Genomic DNA, 20,251 nt, shown 5'->3' on the forward strand with positions numbered 1-20,251 from the left:
CAGGACGTGTTCCTGTGAGGCAGCTCCTGCCATGGGGCACGTGTTCTGATCTCCTCCTCGTGCCACTTGGCCATGGCTCATGTGCCCCAGCCAGACTGGGGCCCTTGTGCACAGAGGCCCTGTCCCGCTGCCCGGGCAGGGCTGTGCTCCTGGGCACTGCCTGACCCCCGTCTTCTCCCCTCTCTCCTCTCCCTCTCCAGGTTCCCTGGTCCAGGCAGCGCTGACTCAGCCCCCATCGGTCTCAGTGGAGCCAGGAAAGAACGTCCAGATCACCTGCTCTGGGAGCAGCTATGGCTATGGCTGGTACCAGCAGAAGGTGCCTGGCACTGCCCCTATCACTGTGATCTATGATAACAACAAGAGACCCTCGGGCATCCCTTCGCGATTCTCCGGATCCAAGTCCGGCTCCACAGCCACGTTAACCATCACTGGGGTCCAAGCCGAGGACGAGGCCGTCTATTACTGTGGGAGCTATGACAGCAGCACTGATGCTGTTGTTGCAATGCAGAGAGATGTGAAAGTGAGCTGCAGAGGAGGGTCTCTGCCCTTCTTCTTCACTGGGGAGCTGGGCTGTTGTCCTGCAGCAGCTTCATGTCCCCTCTGCATGGCCATGTCTGTGGGTGTCCTCCTGATTATACCGCACCATGCAGGATGTGACCCTGTGCCTATCCTGACAAAAGACATGTGTTTGCCTTTCATCTGCCTCCCACTTCATGCTGCAGTCAGACATGTCCTCTTGCTTCTGGTAGAAGGGCTCACTCCTTGGGCTCTGCCTGTGGGGCTGGGGTCTCTCCGTGCCCTTAAGGAGCTTTGTGCACAGGGAGGCCTGTCCCGCTGCCCGGGCAGGGCCCCTGTGCTCCTGGGCACTGGCTGACCCCCGTCTTCTCCCCTCTCTCCTCTCCCTCTCCAGGTTCCCTGGTCCAGGCAGCGCTGACTCAGCCCCCATCGGTCTCAGTGGAGCCAGGAAAGAACGTCCAGATCACCTGCTCTGGGAGCAGCAACAACTATGGCTGGTACCAGCAGAAGGTGCCTGGCACTGCCCCTATCACTGTGATCTATGGTAGCACCAAGAGGCCCTAGGGCATCCCTTCATGATTCTCCAGATCCAGCTCTGGCTCCACGGCCACGTTAACCATCACTGGGGTACAAGCGAAGGATGAGGCCGACTATTACTGTGGGAGCTGGGACAGCAGCACTGGTGCTGGTCAGGGTCATGGTGATGCTAAGATTGCTATGTTCCTTCCTGTTCCTTCCTACACCTCCTCTATGTTTGGAAAAGCTTCAGAGAGCAGGCAGTTGATGCCCTGTTGCACTTGCCCTTCTTCCAGCTCTGGTTTTGCAGGGTTTTGTCTGCATGTCTGTTCTGATGCCACTTCCCCTCTGGTGCTACCAGTGCAGTGTTGGTGTGTGATACTGGGCACCTCCATCCTTGCTCTGGGTACTGCAAATGGTGGTTTCTGTTGCACAGTGTTGCTGTACTGTTGTGCAGAGGGATTCTCTGTCCCTCTTGTGTCTGAGAGCTTTTCCATTGGGATGAGCAGGCTTAGGGCAATCCTTGGCTGTGGAGGGATCTATTTGCTCTAGGAATGTATTTCTATTGCAGGCTGTGAGCTCCAGGCACTATGTCCCTCCTTTGCACTACCACCCCTCTCATCCCACCAACAACTTGGCCTGGGCTGCCTTTGTGGACATTCCTGACTAATCTCAAGGGGTGCCGAGAAGCCAAAGGGCCAGAGTCCATGTTCCCTGAGTGCTTCATGCTATTGTAGTGACAGGACATGTGTGGGAAGAAGGTGTTACCCGGGGCACGTTTGGTCTTCGAGAGGCCCTGGTGGAGTTCATGCCCCCTGCCCCAGCAGTACCCTGTCTCTGGTCTCCATGGTGGTGCATCTCACCAGCCCAATGCGTACTGGAGATTCATCCATTCCTTCTGTCACACATCATCTGTCAATGGGCTCCCTAGACTGGAGATGCCCTGCCCTGCAGCCCCTGGCACAGGAAACCCATCACTGTCCCACTGCCCAGGAAGGGATGTGCTCCTGCAGCACTTGTGATCCCATCTTCTGCCGCCTTCTCTCCCTCCTGGTCTCTAGGCAGGTCTACTCATGTGCTCGTAATGTAAGCGTCCTCAGAAGTAATCACCTGCATTGCCTTCTCCATGATTAACAACAGCTACGGCTGGTTCCAGCAGAGGGTACCTGGCACTGTCCCTGTCACTCTGATCTATCAGAACAACCAGAGATCCTGGACATCCTTTCCTGATTCTCCAGATCCATCTCTGGCACCATGGCCACGTTAACCATCACTGGGGCCTAAGCAGAGGACGAGGCCCTCTATTACTGTGGGAGCTGGGACGACAGCAGTGCAGATCAATCTCATGATGACACAGAGCTATGTGCAAGTGAGACTTTGAGAGTCAGAGGTGTGGGTTTTATCTCCTGCTTCCTCTCCGCCAAGCAGGGCTGTCTCTTCAGCTTTGGGGTTTTCCATTCCCCCCTCCATGCCCCTCCCTGTGTGCCGTGTCTCAGGGCAGTGACTGTGTCTCCAGTGATGGGGCTGTGGTACTGGTGAAGCCCTGGCTGTGCTTGTCTCCACTGCTAGTACCCATGTGAGGGGCAGTGGAGCCTGAGGCAGTGCTAGGAGCTGGGTCCATGGAGCTCCCTGGGAAAAGCTTTGCAGCATTTCTGCTCCCCCAGGCTGAGCTTCACCTGGAGCCCTGCAGCAATGCAGCCATGCTGGGTGCCAGGGGTGGGTGCAGGGGCATTTTCCAGCCTGCAGGATCCTCGGGCACTGCAGCAGGGCAAGGAGACATCCTGCCCGAGTCCCTTGCTCTCACATGGCTCTGGCTCACCCACCACAGTGTCTCTGTCCCCGGGGGGAAGATTACATCTGGGTGTAGCAATCGTGTTTGTGGCTGGTTCCAGCAGAAGACACCAGGCAGTGCCCCTGTCACAGTGATCTATGAGAGCACCAAGAGACCCTCGGGCATCCCTTCGCGATTCTCTGGATCCAAGTCCGGCTCCACGGGCACGTTAACCATCACTGGGGTCCAAGCCGAGGATGAGGCCGTCTATTACTGTGGTGGCTACGATGGCAGCTCTAATGGTGACACGGAGCAATGAGGAAGAGATACAAACACTTCACACCATTGCAGGAACCAGTTATTAGTCTCTGCTGTCCCTGTTTGGTGGTGGGACAGGTCTTTGCCATGACCCTGCCCTGGGCTGCAAGCACCTGCGCCTGATGTCCCAGCTCGGCTGTCCATTAGACCCCCATGTCTGTGCCCATCCCCTGTCACTTGGCAAGGGGCTGTGCAGCACCAGGGAAGGTGCTTCTCCCCATGGCCACACTCCTCATCACTGAGCTCCAGGCTGAGGCAGAGGCTGTCTTCTCCTGTGCTGGCTGGGACACCAGAGCTGGTCAGCGTCATGGTGACTCCCAGCACTGGGAAGTGACGCCCAAGGCTGCTATTGCCGCAGGTCCCCCCTGGTGCTGCCTGCTGCTGCAAGTGCTGCTTGGATGCTGTGTTGGAGCAGGACGTGTTCCTGTGAGGCGGCTCCTGCCATGGGGCACGTGTTCTGCTCCAGCAGGTCCCTTCTGTACAGCCCACAAGGAGACAGACCCCTGCACCCTGCTCTGCCCATTGCTCTCCGTACCCTGAGCACCCAGAGGCAGGCAGCGATGGGGACAGGGGTGGGTCACAGGGTGGTGGCATTTCCTGTGGTCGCAGTGATTTTTGGCTGGGCCCAAGGTGGCCACGAGCCCTGTGCCCTGGGTCAGAGCAGGGCGGAACGGGGACTGCCCTGATGGTTGAGCAGAGCCCTGTGGCTGCCCCTGCTCTGGCTGTGTTTGCCCAGCACCAGATGTGGTGCTCATGGGGTGGCATTGCTGGGCGCCACTGCTGGGTGCTCCCATGGTGCTGGGGAGCGGACACCTGGGAAGAGCACGGGTTTTGAGAGGTGGGTCTGGGCTGGCAGGGCAAGAGCCAGGGCAGGAAAGCAGCAGAGTAAGAGGGTACCTTAATGGCCTGGGACACCCATAGGAGTGGAAGATGGCGAAACTGGGGTGCGGAGTGCTGGTGTTGGTGTCATTCCAGAGCCAACACTCAGAGCTGTGGCACTGCCTGCCCGCATTACCCACAGCAGCTCACCTCTGCCCTGACCACTGGCCCAGCAATGGGGATGGGGGATCCGTGCTGGTGGGTTTGCGGCACTGAAGCAAGAGGTGTCTCTGTCTGCACCCGGGGACAAGCCCCACTGCTCTGGGGTGTGGGGCTGGTGGTGGAGCAGGCCGGGAGGTGGGGAGAGAGGTGCGGGCAGGACCTGGCGCAAGCGCGGGCTCAGATTTGCATGGAGGGGCCGTGCCGGGGCGCGTGGGGGCTTAAAAGGGAGTTGGGGTCCCCGGCACAGCCCCATCGTGGTGGGGACACGGAGCTGGTGGGATCGCACCATGGCCTGGGCCCCTCTGCTCCTCGCGCTGCTCGCCCATGGCTCAGGTGCCCTGGCCAGACCCACTGCACCCGCACGGAGCCCTTGTGCACAGGGGCCCTGTCCCGCTGCCCGGGCAGGGCTGTGCTCCTGGGCACTGCCTGACCCCCATCTTCTCCCCTCTCTCCTCTCCCTCTCCAGGTTCCCTGGTCCAGGCAGCGCTGACTCAGCCCCCATCGGTCTCAGCGGAGCCAGGACAGGACGTCCAGATCACCTGCTCTGGTGGTGGCAGCTATGGCTATGGCTGGTACCAGCAGAAGGTGTCTGGCAGTGCCCCTATCACTGTGATCTATGGTAACGACAAGAGACCCTCGGGCATCCCTTCACGATTCTCCGGATCCAAGTCCGGCTCCACAGCCACGTTAACCATCACTGGGGTGCAAGCCGAGGACGAGGCCGACTATTACTGTGGGAGCTGGGACAGCAGTGCTGGTGCTGGCACGGTGGCAAAGAGTAATGAGGAAGTGATACAAAAACCTCCTGTCACCACAGGGACCTCTCAGGAGTCCCTGCTGTCCCTGTCTGATGGTCGGGCAGGTCCCTTCCATGGCCCCACCTAATCTGAGCTTGGCAGCAGCAGTGCTGTTGGCTGGTACCAGCAGAAGGCGCCTGGCACTGCCCCTGTCACTGTGATCTATGATAGCACCAAGAGACCCTCGGGCATCCCTTCATGATTCTCCGGATCCAAGTCCGGCACCACGGGCACGTTAACCATCACTGGGGTCCAAGCTGAGGACGAGGCCGACTATTACTGTGGTGGCTGGGATGGCAGCACTGATGTTCCCACAGTGACATGAAACAATAGGGAAGTGATACAAAAACCTCCTGCCATTGCAGGGGCCTTTTAGGGATATTTACAGTCCCTGTTTGATAGGACAAACACAGCAAGTCCCTGCCACGGCCCTGCCATTGGTGTCTGTGCTGCAGGAGGCTGTGCTGGTGTCCCGGACCAGATGTCTTAGTGCCGCAGCTCTGTGCTCATCCCTGTCATTCAGGGAGGGGATGAGGCCCCGCAGCCCTGTCCCTGCCCTGCACTGCAGGTCCAAGGTCTCCTGTGCTCCCAGCTTGCACCCAGGGCACTGTTGGGTGCTCCCTGCCCTTCTTCCAGCCCCCCTGCACTGGGAGCCCCTGGGACATTCCCCAAGGGTGCTGCAGCCCTGCTCAAACTGCAGCCCCACAACCAGGATGTGGGAACACACCACGGGCCACAGAGCAGGGCTGATGCTTTCCCTTCCAGCCATGGGAAGAGATGTTTCCCGTGGTGCAGATCTCCAGGGTCATGCACGAGGCTGGCAGGCAGAGCAGGGCTGGCTGGGGGCTGCTCTGTTGTACTGCACGAGGAGCCCATGGGTCCTGCAGCATTGGCTGCACTTCTGCCCCCCTGGGCAGCCCTTGGTCATGGGCAATGTCGCCCTATGGCCCCACGACAGCAAGGCTCTGCCCAGCACCCTGACCTCATCCTCATCCTGCTGTGGGAGCCCAGGACTGGGTCTGCCACTGGGAACAAAGGCACCAGCCCTGTCATTTCATGGTGTGCCTCTTGTTTCCAGGTGTGGCATTTCCTGTGTCCCCATGAACATGACAGGGCAGGGGCCAAAGTTTGGCATGAGGGCGAGTGGTACTGCCAGGCTCTGAACAGGGCTGCTGGCCCCTTAGGGGCTTCATTTGTGTCTCAAGAGCTGCAGTGGGCAGCGGGGCCCCACATGGTCTTGTTCTCCAGCTCTGTGCCTGCGATTGTGATGTGTGGCAGGAGTGCCACAAGCCACGGGCTGGGGCCAGGAGGGCATGGTTGCAGCGAGCACCCTGCAGTGCTCAGGAGTGAGGGCTCCTCTGGGCTCCCAGTGCAGACCACTCCTGGCCCTACTCACCTGCTCCAGGTTAAGGTCCGGGTGCTCATCTATCACAGATAACATCCACCTGAGGACCTCAGAGGGATGGAAAAAGGGGCTTTACTTGTACCTTTTCCCAGCCCTTTCCCCATGCAAGAGCCAAGTTCAGCCCAGCTAAACCATAGAATCCACCCTAGTGGCAACAGCCTGGGCAAGGGCTGGTCCTTCCATCCCCAGCATGGGCACTGGCTCGTCTGCTCCTGCCAGCCCATGGGGATGGTGGAGCTGCGAGAGCTCCCGTCCCCAGCGCCCATCTCTCCTGTACCCTTTGGCTCTGCAGCCACTTGACCCACACTGGGGATGGGGGATCCGTGCTGGTGGGTTTGCAGCACTGAACCAGGAGGTGTCTCCGTCTGCACCCGGGGACAAGCCCCACTGCTCTGGGGTGTGGGGCTGGTGGTGGAGCAGGCCGGGAGGTGGGGAGAGAGGTGCGGGCAGGACCTGGCGCAAGCGCGGGCTCAGATTTGCATGGAGGGGCCGTGCCGGGGCGTGTGGGGGCTTAAAAGGGAGTTGGGGTCCCCGGCACAGCCCCATCGTGGTGGGGACACGGAGCTGGTGGGATCGCACCATGGCCTGGGCCCCTCTGCTCCTCGCGCTGCTCGCCCATGGCTCAGGTGCCCTGGCCAGACCCACTGCGCCCGCACGGAGCCCTTGTGCACAGGGGCCCTGTCCCGCTGCCCGGGCAGGGCTGTGCTCCTGGGCACTGCCTGACCCCCATCTTCTCCCCTCTCTCCTCTCCCTCTCCAGGTTCCCTGGTCCAGGCAGCGCTGACTCAGCCCCAGTCGGTCTCAGTGGAGCCAGGACAGGACGTCCAGATCACCTGCTCCGGGCTTGGCAGTGGCAGCAATGTTGGCTGGCACCAGCAGAAGGTGCCTGGCACTGCCCCTGTCACTGTGATCTATGGTAACGACAAGAGACCCTCGGGCATCCCTTCGCGATTCTCCGGATCCAGCTCCGGCTCCACGGCCACGTTAACCATCACTGGGGTCCTGGCCGAGGATGAGGCCGACTATTTCTGCGGTGGCTGGGATGGCAGCAATTATGTTCCCACAGTGACATGAAACAATAGGGAAGTGATACAAAAACCTGCCAGCGCAGGGGCCAGCTAGGAGTCTCTGCTGTGCCTGTTTGATGGTTGGGCAGGGCCCTTGATGTCTCTGCTTCAGTTGGCAGAGCCTAATGTTGTCTGCCTTTATTATTCTCTTTTAGGATAGAACCAAAACCCAATTGAAGGCTGAAAAAATGCTCAGAAAGTGGTTGCCCACAACAGATAGCATTGGCTTCAGCTAAATGCTTTTCATAGATAATTTCAGTGATTCTTTTGGCTAGTTTTAATCTACACACCAATGCATAAAGCATTCCCAGAGGCAGAGTAAAACTGCAACGGAGCATGCTTCAAACCACAAAGTCTTTGAAGCGTCATTTATTTTCTAAGAACTAGGAGCTGTTAGACTCACTGACTGTAACTGCTTGCACAAACCATGACATCCGAATGTTTTCTAGTTGAGTTTAAGGTGGTGCTCTTTACATTCATTCCTTCAAGAGCTTGTTTGCTCTGAGCTGAGCAACCTGTGCCCTGTGAGATTGGCAGCGTGCTGGGAAAACACTTTACAAAGCTTTCCCTGGGGAATTTGAAGTTCATTTGTCTTAGCTGAAACTCATGTGGCTCACCTCTGCTTTGGCTACTGCAGATGTATGTAGACATCTGCATCCCTTGCATGCTTTTTTCCTCTAGTCCAGCTCTTCTCTGCCAACAGCCTCTGATGCCTCCTGTCCAACCCCCTTTGTTTGCCTTGGCCCTCGGCAGATGCTCCACCCTGCTGCTTCTAAGCCAGTGATGGTGTTTCTGGGCAGTGGGAAGGAAGGAAGGAAAGAAGGAAAGATGGATGGATGGATGGATGGATGGATGGATGGATGGATGGATGGATGGATGGATGGATGGTTTATTTATGAAGTTTACTCCCACACATACTGTCTACAGTGATCCCCATTTCCCCTGGCCACAGCCATGGTGTGGCAGGATGACGTCTGGTGGTCCCCCAGCTCTTCATCACCTGAGATTAACGGCCTCACAGCACAGGCAGGGACAGGGACTTGTAATCATAGAATCACAAATAGTTAGGGTTGGAAAGGACCTTAAGATCACCTAGTTCCAACCCCCCTGCCATGGGCAGGGACACCTCCCGCTAAGAGAAGCCAGTCTTCAAACAGCTTTTCCAACATCGGAAGTTTAAATGGATTGTGATATGTAATGTTGATTTGCCTAAGGTCACTGATCTCCTGGCTACTCAATCTGTTTTCTCAACACTGTATGAGGAATGGTAACTTCTGCAGCGAGAAATTGTTTCCTAAGACCTACCTGAAAGAGCTTTATTTTTGTTGTTCAGTAGAGGATCTGCTGCTTCAGAAAGTCACCCACTGTAAAGACATGGTACATCTATCTCCTCTCTACTTTCTTTTGTCTTTTGATGCCATTAATAAACCATCAAAATACTTACACAAAGAACACATGTCATATTCTTTGAGCATGAGGCACCACTTGATGTTATTTGTTGACCATGTGCCCACTGCACTGAAGATCACAATTTTTTCATTCAGGAATTTGACTACTGAACCTTTTCCTGCCTTCCTTTATAGTGAAGAGGATATACTGCCAAATATCAAGCAACATCAATGCTTACACAAGTATACTCAAACAATTTTGAGGCATTAGTAACAAAAAAGGAAAATAAAAATCAATAGGTGTGCAGTCCTCAGCAGCAGTGGGTCCTTGGACAGCCAACAACACAGCCATAGCTCTGGAAAGCCCAGCCAGCAGACTCCAAGTGGGCTGGCGGGGCCAAGGCCACCCATTTCCTCATGGATGCTCCAGCAAGGACTTGCATTCATTCCCATATGGCTGTCCTGCTGCTCCTGCCCTGCCACATCCACCTGGGCACATCCAGCACAGTGCACCCAGCCACCAGGACACATTCATCCTGCTGTGTCCATCAGGACACCCCCAGCCAATCACCTTCATCCTGCTGTGTCTACTGGGGCATCTCCATCCTATCACCTCACCCTGCCATACCCATGGGGACCAGAACTGCTCCTGCCATGAGGCAGGAGGTTTTTGCATGGCACTGTATCACTGTGTGGTGTATTTGGGTCCGGGACCCTGCTGACCGTCCTAGGTGAGTCGCTGATTTCTTCTCGGTCTTTCCTTCCCCACCGTGAAATTGTGACATTTTGTTGATTTATCGGTGATTTGGGGGGGTTGGCTTGGACTTGGTGCTGGGCTGGGGTCTGCTGCCAGTTCGGAGGCAGGCACTAAGCGCAGCAGTGTGGGCTGTGTCTTGACCCTGCAGACTCGGAGGGCTCTGGTGCGGGCCATAGAGGACTGGGGGGTATTTTCTCCATTGATAGGTCTGAAAATTTGGCCAGGAAATGTGCCCGAGGTCCCCGGGAGCCTACTTCAGAAACTCAGGTTTAGGTCTCTAAGACAGTGAGTTTTTGTCTTTGTTAAGGGAATTAGGCATTAGTTTAAGGTCTAGGCTCTCAGCTCTTAGTCCTGAAGGACTAAGTGAGGAGCAGGGGCTTCTCTTTGGGCTCACGCAGCCAGGGGTGCAGGCACTGCAAAATGTAGCCTGTCCTCAGCCAGGAGCAGGCTGAAGGCGCTTCTGACTTGGTGTTAAATTAGCACATCCCTGGGATCTTAACCAAACACTCGTCAGGGGTCTCTTAAAGAGCACGTTGTCCAGGTAAGCCATGTAAAAACTTGAGCTGATTGGGCTGAAAATGCTGCCGGGAGCATCGTCTGTCTGTCTGTGGCAGTTTTAGAAGAATTTGTCAAAAAAATCCCGCTCTGAACCAAGTCATTAGGGCAGAAAATCAAGAAAAATGGAGTTTGCCGATTCCTTCAGCAGAAAGTTTTGAATGGTGGAGCCCTCCTGGGTTTTGAAGAGAAATACACATACTGTAGCTTTGAGGAGACACCTCAGAAAGAGCAAACATCTTTTCTCTATCTTCCTTTGGGTGGTTCTTAGTTGCACTTGTTTTGAGACAGACCTGAAAGGGTCTGAAAGCAGAGCGGGGCAGAAAACAGGAGTGTTTGTCTTCAAAAATCTGATTTTATAGGTGAAATTGCCTCGCAAAAGGGAAGAAATGGGTTTAGGGCAACTAACCAGAGATTTTGTTTTATATGTATTATATACTATATATAGGTATATAATATATATAAAACATATACTTTTATATAGTATGTTATATATATTTATATACATACTATATATACTTATATAGTATATATGTAACATGCTTTTTATATACGAATATGTACTCACACATAACTGTATATTATATACATAGTATGTAATCATACATACATTTATATAACGATATATATTTTACATATGTACATATATATTTATATATGTACATATATAAAATAGATAACATATATACAAGTGTATGTGTGATATATCTGTACATTACACACACATACACATAGACCTATAAGATATATATTATACATATGTGTGTATATGTATGCTTATACATGTTTATATATGCATCACTATAAAAATGTAGCTGTATCCCCAGTGCAAATACATTAGAGTTATAGACAATGCACTGTCAGTGGTGGGGGAAGTGGGGGTACTCGGTGCAGTGCAGGCAGGCAGGGGGCTGCGGTGGGCACAAAGCCCCTCTGACTCCTCAACGCTCTCTCCCTCACAGGCCAGCCCAAGGCCTCCCCCAGTGTGTACCTCTTCCCGCCATCCAGCATGCAGCTCGAGGCTGAGAACAAAGCCACCCTGGTGTGTCTGCTGGGAGACTTCTACCCCGGCTCCGTGCAGGTGACCTGGACGGCTGACGGCAGAACCCTCAGCGATGGGGCCGACACCAGCCAGCCGGTGCGGCAGTCCAACAACAAGTACGTGGCCAGCAGCTACCTGACGCTGAGTGCCTCTGACTGGAACAAGTACAACAGCTACTCCTGCAAGGTCACGCACGAGGCTGGCAATGTAGAGAAGAGCCTGAATAGATCCGAGTGCTCCTAACCCCACTGGGACATCCCTGTTCCCTGTGGACCCTCATGACACCCCCCCAACCCTTCAACCCTTCCCCACCATGAGGGGCAGTGGCTCTCCCTCTGCCGCAGATGTCCCCCAGTGCCCTGCTCCTGTCCCCCTGTCCTGAGTGTCCCACAAATAAACACCGACACTGAACCAGCGCTGCCTCAGCATCCCTGTCTCTGTGTCCTTTCACCACCCCACGGGCACCGGTACGGAGGAGGGTGGGATGGGAACACACACACACATAGTGCTGGGGCTCCTTGCAGCTCTTGCTCACCCCTGGGAACCCCAATGAACCCCCCTGGCCCTGCCGGGACCAGAGGATGAGCAGCCTGTGGCAGCAGGCTAATCTAAACCCTCAGCCCAGCAGCAAGCACATGGTCCTGGCTGTGCCATTCTCATCCCTTGCCTGCTGGCCTTTGGGTGCCAGGTCCCTTGCAGGGACATACAGCTTGTGGTGGGGCCATGGACAGCCACGTCCCTTTGCCACCAGCCCTGGCTGCGTCCCTGTTTCCTCTGTCACCACTGTGTCCACAAGGATGGGGGTGCCGGTGTAGCTGCCAGTCATGCGCATGCACCAGTCTGTCCCTTGCAACGTGGGACCCTGTGGGCCCTGTGGCACAGCTCTGGGGAGGTTTCCCTGTGGCCCTGCAGGGTTGCGCGTGTCCCTGCAGCCATTTCTGGTGACAGAGTCTCCTAGAATCACAAAATGGTTTGGGTTGGAAGGGACCTTTACAGGTCATCCCGTCACACCCCTGCCATGAGCAGGGGCATCTGCACCTCAGTCAGGTTGTTTAAATAAAGCCCCGTCCAGCACAGCCTTGAATGTTTCCAGGGATGAGGCATTATCTACAACCTCTCTGGCCAACCTGTTCCAGTGTTTCATCACCCTCATCATTAAAAATGTATTCCTCATATCTAGCCTAATCTACTCTAGTTTAGTTTAAAACCATTACCTTTTGTCCTAATGCAACAGGGCTTGCTAAAAGCCTTGTCCCCATCTTCTTACAGGCCCCATTTAAGTACCAAAAGGCCGCAATAAGGTCTCCCCAGATCCCAGCTCTCAGCTTGTCTTGACCAGAGCTGCTCCAGCTCTCGCAGCATCTCTGTGGCCTCCTCTGGACTCTCTCCGACAGCTCTATGTCCCTCTTGTGTTCGGGGCTCCAGAACTCTCCTCTGGTGTGTTCATCTATTCCATCCACCCCAGCGCCTCTGCCCTGTCCATCTCAATGCCTCCACCCATCCTACCCACCCCAACAGTTCCAGCTGAGCATCTTCATCCATCCTTCCCACCCCGATGCCTCCATCCATCCCAGAAAGCTCTGATGGAGCTGCCCACTCCAGCTCTTTAATGCTCTTTTTCCCTCAATCATTCAGCAGCCGCTTGAGGGTTTATCATGAAATGAAGCCAAAATGAAACCAAAACTCTTCTGCCAAACTCAAACTCTATGAGACAAGATCCAAAGGGGCAGTTTCTTCTCTCTGGGTTGTTCCTTGTCTGGCAAAACGTCTAAGGGAATGGAGCCTCCCAGGGAGCAAGCACTGAAGCACCAACTCCAAACCTGCCAGGAAAGCAAGTACCAAAGAGGAACTTGGAGTAGAATTAAGCTTCTTTCATCCATCTCTTGCTCACATGGACATGACAGGGTCGGTGGCCTGAACGAAGCGGTGGTCCTGCTGCTCGCAAAAGGAGCCCCATGTCCCCCAGTGCTGTTGGGGACATCCCAGCGATGGTGGCACAGTGGTTTAGCATTTCAGAAGACTTTATTCTAGTGGAAGATGCTGCTATTTACCCCGATAACATGCTTTTCCCAGCCTGCATTTCTGCAGGTTATGCAGTTCTCCAGCCAGCCCTGGGTCTGCAGTCTCAGCCTGAGGCTCACCACTTCAGCAGCATCCCCATCCCTGTCCCCATCCCTCCCTATTGCTACTGGAGACAGCAGCTCCCCACTCCATGCTGTCCCCATGTCCCCATGCCCAAAAGGCTGCCCCCTGCCCTACCTCTGTCCCCTGCACCCCCTCCAGGGCTACTGGGGTTTCCTGGCTGCGCCAGGCATTTTGTCCTCCACAGTACTAGCTGTCCCCAGGAGCCCCGAGCAGCTCCAGGGATGTGTGCCAGCCCTGCAGGGCCCAGGGCACTGTGCAGTCCCGGCAGGATGCAATGGAAGGGGCAGAAGGGGACATAGCCTGGGTCTGCCCCAGCCCTCCTTCCCTCCTGCTTTTTGGTAGGAAGCTAGCAGCAGCGTCAGGACCCCACCAGAAGTTCCAAGAGGCACCTCGTGCTCCAAAACAACTGGCTTTATTCTGCCTTTATCCTTCTCCCCAGCCAGGCAAGGGAGACGCTGCCACGGCACAGCCCCATCCATGGGGCAAACTCCCTTCTCATTGCCAGGCACAGGGACTGGGCTGATGGAAGCAGTCCCAGTGTCCCTGCCCATGTATTAGGTGACAAGGCTTGGGTTTTTCACAGGAAACCCCATCCCCATGGAGCAAACCCATGGCCAGACCAGACTGCAGCAGCCAGGGAAGGAGCCAGCAGTGTGATGCTCAGCTTGCACTGGAGATAGAGGAAGGTGGGCAGGGCAATGGTAGGGTCTGTCCTGCTGTTTTCCAAGATAAGCTCCTTTAAGACAGTTTCCTGGGCAGAGAAGAGCCTGCAGTGGCAGCGTTGGTCCGGGGGGCTGCCAGGCTGCAGCAGGGATCTGGGAGGTACAGATCCCTGCAGCACCCATCCCAGCTCACTGCTGGGGGACACAGACCCAGCGATGGCACCAGCTCCTCTGCCCTGGCACTGAGCCCCTCTCCATGCTCAAGGGAGGTTATTCCTTGGCAAACCCCTGCCTGCAGCATCCTTGCCCCCATCCTCATGGCTCTGCTGGGGCTTTTGCCCAGTAGAGGCTGCCTGGGTTTGTGCCAGCTGAGAAAGCCTCAAGGAGCAAGACCTGCTGCCAGGAAGGATGCCTGCTTCCATTCCCCACTGAGAAAGCTCAAGCTTCACTGATTATTGATTCCAGCAGTTGGCAAACCATACCCTAAAGCTGTGGTTGAGACTGGAGGGAATGATGGGGTGACACAGGAGCCCCCATTGCAGCCATGCTGCCAGATTTTACCCTGCTATATTGGGTACATTGGGGTGGGGGGGCAGCTGGCAAGGAGGGGGCAGCAAGGCAACACTTTCCACAGGGCTTGAAATCCATCCCAGCATCCCATGGGTAAAGCCTGTCCCTTGCTCACAAGACACCACACTGAGCTTTCACGGCCTCAGTTTGGGGCAGGTCCTGCTGGGTCTTGCTTCAGCTTGGGTCTGGGTTAGCACTGGCACATCTGACTCCAGGGGCAGGGAACCTCATTAATGATTGATTAAAAGAGTTTGCTAAATCCTTTCCATAAGCAGGGGAAAAGCTGCTGAATTATGGATCAGTGCCCCCCAGTGCTCCCATACTCCCCCACTGCCACAGCACAGCAGGTTCCCAACCCCGGTTTTATCCATAACAAGCCTTCAGCAGTGTTGGGAACTGCTGGGAATCACACCGGAATGCAGGGCCTGATGCAGGCCTGGGAAGAAGAGAATTGTCCTGCTCCTGCAGCCACCCTCGGTGGGGTTTTCTGCTGAGGGAAAGAGAAACCCGCGTCCCTCCCTCCACAGCTGCAGCTCTCGCTCTCGCTCTGCATCTCCTGCGCTGCCATTTTAAAGTTGTTTATTTTCTGTTTCCCCAGCTCACCGTTAACCCTAAACGAGGGGAGCTATTTTAGTAGATGAGATGATTCAGAAAGGCTTTATTTAGCGGCAGAGAGCTGCAGCAGGTGCCATGGTGGGAGCAGGGCTCAGTGAGATCTGCGCCCACAGACAAGGGCTTAGCAAAGCCTTTGAGGGAGTTTAATAAACCCCTGCGGTTTAGATGCTTTGAGCTTGGAGGGAGCCCATGGCTGAGACCAGAGGGAGGGATGTGGGGATGGAACAAAGGAGTGTGGGGCAGTGTGAGCTCTTGCAACCCGTGCCCAAAACATCACTCCCAGCCCCAGAGGGCAAAGCTCTGCTCTGGCCCCCAAAGCCTGCCCTGGGGTGAGGGCAGCTCCTGCACCCACAGCCTTGCACTTGGGGGTGGCCATGCTGGACCCCATCCATGGGGGGTAACTTACCAGGGTTTGTCTCCTCCAAAACCAGCCTGGGCTTGCTGGTTTTGCATTGCCCATCACCTGGTGTTTCCCCCAGCGAGCCCCAGCATCTCACACCGGGAGGATCTGGGGTCTCTTTGTGGGGACGTGGCGGGAGCAGAGCGCACGCACCTGGGGCTGATGAAACACCTCACCTGCAGAGCCGTGTGCGGCGTGGCACAGCCCGAGGGGACGGGGACGTTCCGCCTGCCCGGCCACCCCAACAGCCGCCGCTCCGGGAGGAGCAGGGCTGAAACCCGAAAGCGAGAGCTGGGGCCAACAATAACCCCAGCTCAGGCTATGGGGCACGGGGCAGAGCCGGACCCCACTGGGGTGGCAGCGGGAGGACAGAATGAGCCCAGTGCTTTGGCTCTGCAGCTGTGCCCAGGCTGGGTGATACCTGCTGGGCTCTGCCCTGCCTGACCTGGGGCACCGGGAGGGGCGGTTGGTGGCTCCTGCACCCCATCCCGACACCCCCCCGGCTCACGTAGCCGCCTTCTCCATAACCCAAACCTTCTCCATAGGGTTTGGGGAAGGCTGTGCAGAGCCCAGGCTGTGCCACGCCAGCTCGGTGCCCTCCTGCCCCCCCCCGGCACTGCCACCGTGCAGCTGTGCAGCGTGGGGCATCCCCAGCTAAATTTACTCCTGACCTGCCTCAGTCCCCAATCAGAAACTCGAAAGGGGGCCCCAAAAAAGGAAGTGAAACCATCTCCAGTGGGTGCTGACGTGTGAAGGGGAGCGAGTGCTGCGGCAGAGCCCTGACATGAGCGCTGGCTCTTTGCTGCAGAGAGCTTTGCCCCTGTTCCCTTGCTGAGTTCTCACCTTGCCACCACCCCGGGGGGGACAGGCTTTGGGGCAGCTTTAACCTGCCCAGAATTGGGAGAGTGGAGGACAAGGGACCCCCTGTGAGATGGCACCAAGGCTGGGGGGGCTGTGTGCCAGGGCAGGGTGCATGGCCCCAGCCTCGGGTCATGTCTCCTGGAGGGTCCCCAGCAGGGTCGTGCCTGGCAGAGGTCCCTGCCCGCCTTGGGGTGTGTGCACATGCATGCACACACACATACAGTGATCCCAGTGCATCCAGGGCCCCCAGGCTGGGCATCACTGTCATGTGGGGTTGGGAACCAGGGCTGACCCTGACACTGCTCAGCTCACGGACTTGCTCCCCTGTGCCACCACCACAGGGGTATAAACCTGGAGCACATTTTAGGCCAGGTCACCCTGAATCCTCTCATTGATTACACTGAACAGTCCCTGCCTCCTGCCAGGCAGCCCCTTAGGCTTGTCCATCAGTCCAAGGTGCCTCAAGATGCATGGGGCAACCTCCAGGCTCCCGCAATTTGGGGCAGATTCCCCCAGATCTGAGGAGTAAAATACAGATTATAAATGAGAAAACAACACAGGCTCTAAATGATAAAGTACAAGTTACAATCATCAAACACCATCAAACACCCCCTGGGCAGCTCTGGATCAAAGCCCCAGCTGGGAGCAGCCAGAGAGCTGAAGGCTGAGGTTTTATTGCCCTGCGATTGAAAGGGAATTAAATGAAATAAAGAAACGTTTGAGGCTGGAGTGCTCGAAAACACGACCTGAGCGATCCACCCCGCTTGTTTGTGGAGATGAGAGCATTTGCATAGCTCCGGCAAAACAGCAACCGTCAGGGCGCGCAGCTGGCGGCTGCATGGGGAGGGGTGGCCGGACCCCTCGCATCAGGTTAGTTTAGATGTGTATTAAACCCAGGTAAACAGCCCCAAAGATAAACCCCTGGGCTGTAAACAGGTTGTAAACAAGCTGAAGCCACTGAAAAACAAACACGGCTCAGCTGCTTCAAAGTGTTTGTCATCTGAAGTGTGTATAAGTGGTGATAAAATTGAACTCCCGGCAGAGCTTCAGCCCTCCTCTGGGGACCCAGCACACCCTTGTTTTCTGCTCACATCAGGAGGAAGAAGCGGGTCCCGCCAGGCAGGTGTGCTGATGGAGGGGTCTTAGCACTAGGCTGGTATTGCCTAGCTGGAGAAATATAGGCGATAAATTTCAGCCCTTATTAGGACTCCCAACATGGGGTGTTTTTAGCCTATTAATCTCTATGTAGTAGGTGACAAGAAGGTGGTGGCAGTGGTGGATGGTGAGTGTGATGGAGGCAGCCCCTTGTGCTCCTCACCAGGCCCTCAGGATGGAACTAACTCAAGCAGTTAGGGAGATTTGAAGCTGCATTTCTCCCCCTCCACATCCTGCCAGGGTGAGCAGTGCCAGTGCCATGGCTTTTACAGCCAGTGTGAGGGGACTGAAGGGAGATGTGCGATGCACCCTGGGGCTGAATCCCGCACTCTGCCCAGTGCCACCCTCACCAGCAGCCTCCCCACTCTGAGCAAATACCACCAGCCCCAGCAGAGCCCTTTCCCCTTCCTCAGCACCAGGGTGGGGTTAGAACACCAGGTTTAAGAACTTCTGCCACTGTTGGGCACCGCAGGCACCATGGGCAGGGGATGCCACCATGCACCACTGTCCCCAGCTGAGCGGTGGCTCTGCAGGCAGCTGTGCTGACCGCAGCCGCGCTGCTCAGGAGCAGCCACTGCTAAAATTACAGCCTGGCCAAAACCAAGGGCCCGCTTCTGCCAAACAGCAGCTGGGAGCCAGGAATAGCCCCAGCACACCCCGCGTCCTCGGCACAAGTGGCACCCAGAGCATCGCTGCCCGGTCGAACAGGAGGTGGGAAAAGACGTTTTGCAGACCCATTTCAGCAATGGCTCTTGGGCTGGGGAATGGTTCCAGGTCCTTTTCCTAGGCAGCCAAGGCAGCCCAGCATTCCCAGTGGGAGGCACAGCACCTCCCCAGGTCGGGGGACCCAGGAGATTGCACAGCGTGTTCTGAGCCCCTGGGGTGGTTTTGCTGTACAGAGGGGCTTGGCTGCCTGGTAACACTACTGTCCTCTGCCAGGGGCACCACGGCTGACCAGGACGGGTCCCCCAGGGAATAGGGACCCTGAGCACAAGGCTGTCTGCTTCCAGGGCTCCTGCCAGGAGCTTCAGCCCCTCTGCCATTGAAGAGCCACAGCTTTGTGCCCTCAATGAGCCCCCTGTCAAGCAAGGTTTGGCCCTAGGTGCCCCTCACATGCTGGCCTGGGAGGCTGCAGCCATTTAGGGGTCACTGTGGATGGCCAGGCCCTGCCATGCTCTGTGGCTGAATCCACTGCTCCTGTGCCTACGCTGGGCTGGCCCCAGGCTGGACTCACGGGGCATCTGCCCTGCAGCCTGTGGGTGTGAGAGGCTGGGCTGTGCAGTGGGGCAGGGGCACGGTGGGGACATGGAGGGACATGGGGGCACAGACAGCATGGAGGACCCAGGGGAACATAGAACCACCAAATGGACTAGGTTGGAAAAGGCCTTTAGTATCATCAAGTCCATTACCTCACCACTAACCCATGGCACTGAGGGCCCTGTCTACTCCATTGTTGAGCACTCCAGGGACAGCAATTCCACCACTGCCCCGGGCAGCTTGTTCCAACACCTGAGCAGCCTTTCAGTGAAGAAATTGTTCCTAATATCCAGTCTAAACCCTTCCTGGCACAGGCTGAGGCTGTTACCTCTTGTCCTGTCACTTGTTACCTGGGAGAAGAGACCAGCTGCATCCTGGCTCCATCCTTTCAGGCAGCTGGGGAGTGTGATAAGGTCCGCACTGGGCCTTCTCCTCTCCGGATTAACAACCCCAGCTCCCTCAGCCGCTCCTCATCAGACTGGTGCTCCAGAGCAGGGAGGGATAACGGGCACGGGAGGAAACGGAGGGCACGGGAGGAAACGGAGGGCACGGGAGGAAACGGAGGGCACGGGGACGCGGGTGACCGTGGCACGGGCACAGCAGCGCCCGCAGCCGGGAGGCGAGCTCCCCCTGGCGGCCGCCCGGCGCAGTGGCGCCGCGTGTCTCGCCTCCGGTGTCGGCGGCGCCGGTGCACGGGCGGGCGCAGGGCGGCAGCGCGGCCTCTCACCCCCCAGCACGGCGGGGCAGGCGGCCAGGGCGCTCCCCGGCACTAACGAGGTCCTTAAGGAAAGGTCAGCACACGGCCCCTGGGCCAGGATACTGCTTCCAGCCGGCGCCAGCCGGAGCCCGGCGGGAAGTACCGAGCTGGGCGATGGCCACTGCCGTGCCCGTGACGGGAGCCTGCAGCAGCCCATGGGCTGCATCCTGTGGGCTGCCAAGAGCAGCCCGAGCCACAAGCACCAGCTCTGCCGCCCTTCCACAGGCCAGGGAGGCTGCTCCCAGACCTGCATCTGGGGTGAGTTTATAGAGCCCCAGCACCCACAGAGCCTGCAGGCACCTTGGTGTGGGGATCTGCTCCCAGATAACGACCTGGCCCTTACACCCATAATTCAGGAGGAGACGGGAACATGCCTGGAGCTTCAGCTCATTAATTATGAACCGCCCCATTCGCTCAGGCCCTGGCTCTCCCCCTGCCTTGCTGGGGACCACAGGAGCAGCGCGGGCAGCCACAGCGATTTGTGCCAGTGTAAAATTAGCTCTGTGGAAAGAGCCATCGGTGCCCCGTGTCCTGCCCCAGGGCACTGAGGATGCTGTGGCCCCAGGAGCAGCCCCCATCCCTCTGCCAGCCAGCCCCAGCTCCTGGGAAAGCAACAGGGTCCCACCAGCACAGGGACCACAAGGACTTTGAGCCACG

General features: G+C 56.7%; 1 protein-coding gene and 2 gene segments (V, D, J or C); all 3 read left to right on the forward strand.

The window, feature by feature from the left end:
• The first annotated feature begins 2,636 nt into the window (after positions 1-2,636).
• On the forward strand, positions 2,637-3,137 carry LOC134170196 (immunoglobulin lambda variable 6-57-like). The segment is given in 1 exon segment: positions 2,637-3,137. A coding segment is annotated over 1 exon segment (471 nt).
• Positions 3,138-4,339: 1,202 nt separating this feature from the next.
• LOC134170193 (immunoglobulin lambda-1 light chain-like) lies at positions 4,340-11,584 on the forward strand. Its single transcript, XM_062631412.1, has 4 exons — positions 4,340-4,495; positions 4,629-4,916; positions 9,508-9,549; positions 11,093-11,584. Exons 1-4 carry the CDS (start codon positions 4,450-4,452, stop codon positions 11,413-11,415), a joined length of 699 nt encoding a protein of 232 aa, XP_062487396.1. The 5' UTR covers positions 4,340-4,449; the 3' UTR covers positions 11,416-11,584.
• On the forward strand, positions 6,837-7,452 carry LOC134170192 (Ig lambda chain V-1 region-like). The segment is given in 2 exon segments: positions 6,837-6,990; positions 7,124-7,452. Coding segments are annotated over 2 exon segments (360 nt in total).
• Positions 11,585-20,251: the final 8,667 nt, after the last annotated feature.

Source organism: Pezoporus occidentalis, unplaced genomic scaffold (assembly GCF_034315485.1).
Source record: "Pezoporus occidentalis ecotype Australia unplaced genomic scaffold, CSIRO_AGI_Poc_V1 ctg37, whole genome shotgun sequence".
In the NCBI taxonomy this organism is placed as follows: domain Eukaryota; kingdom Metazoa; phylum Chordata; class Aves; order Psittaciformes; family Psittacidae; genus Pezoporus; species Pezoporus occidentalis.

What these genes read in the sequence shown, in the direction of transcription:
- LOC134170193 (XM_062631412.1), top strand. Translation starts at nt 4,450, where the DNA reads ATGGCCTGGGCCCCTCTGCTCCTCGCGCTGCTCGCCCATGGCTCAG. An exon ending in GCTGCTCGCCCATGGCTCAG is followed by an intron (nt 4,496 to 4,628) that starts GTGCCCTGGCCA and finishes CTCCCTCTCCAG; the next exon opens with GTTCCCTGGTCCAGGCAGCG. An exon ending in TGGGAGCTGGGACAGCAGTG is followed by an intron (nt 4,917 to 9,507) that starts CTGGTGCTGGCA and finishes GCACTGTATCAC; the next exon opens with TGTGTGGTGTATTTGGGTCC.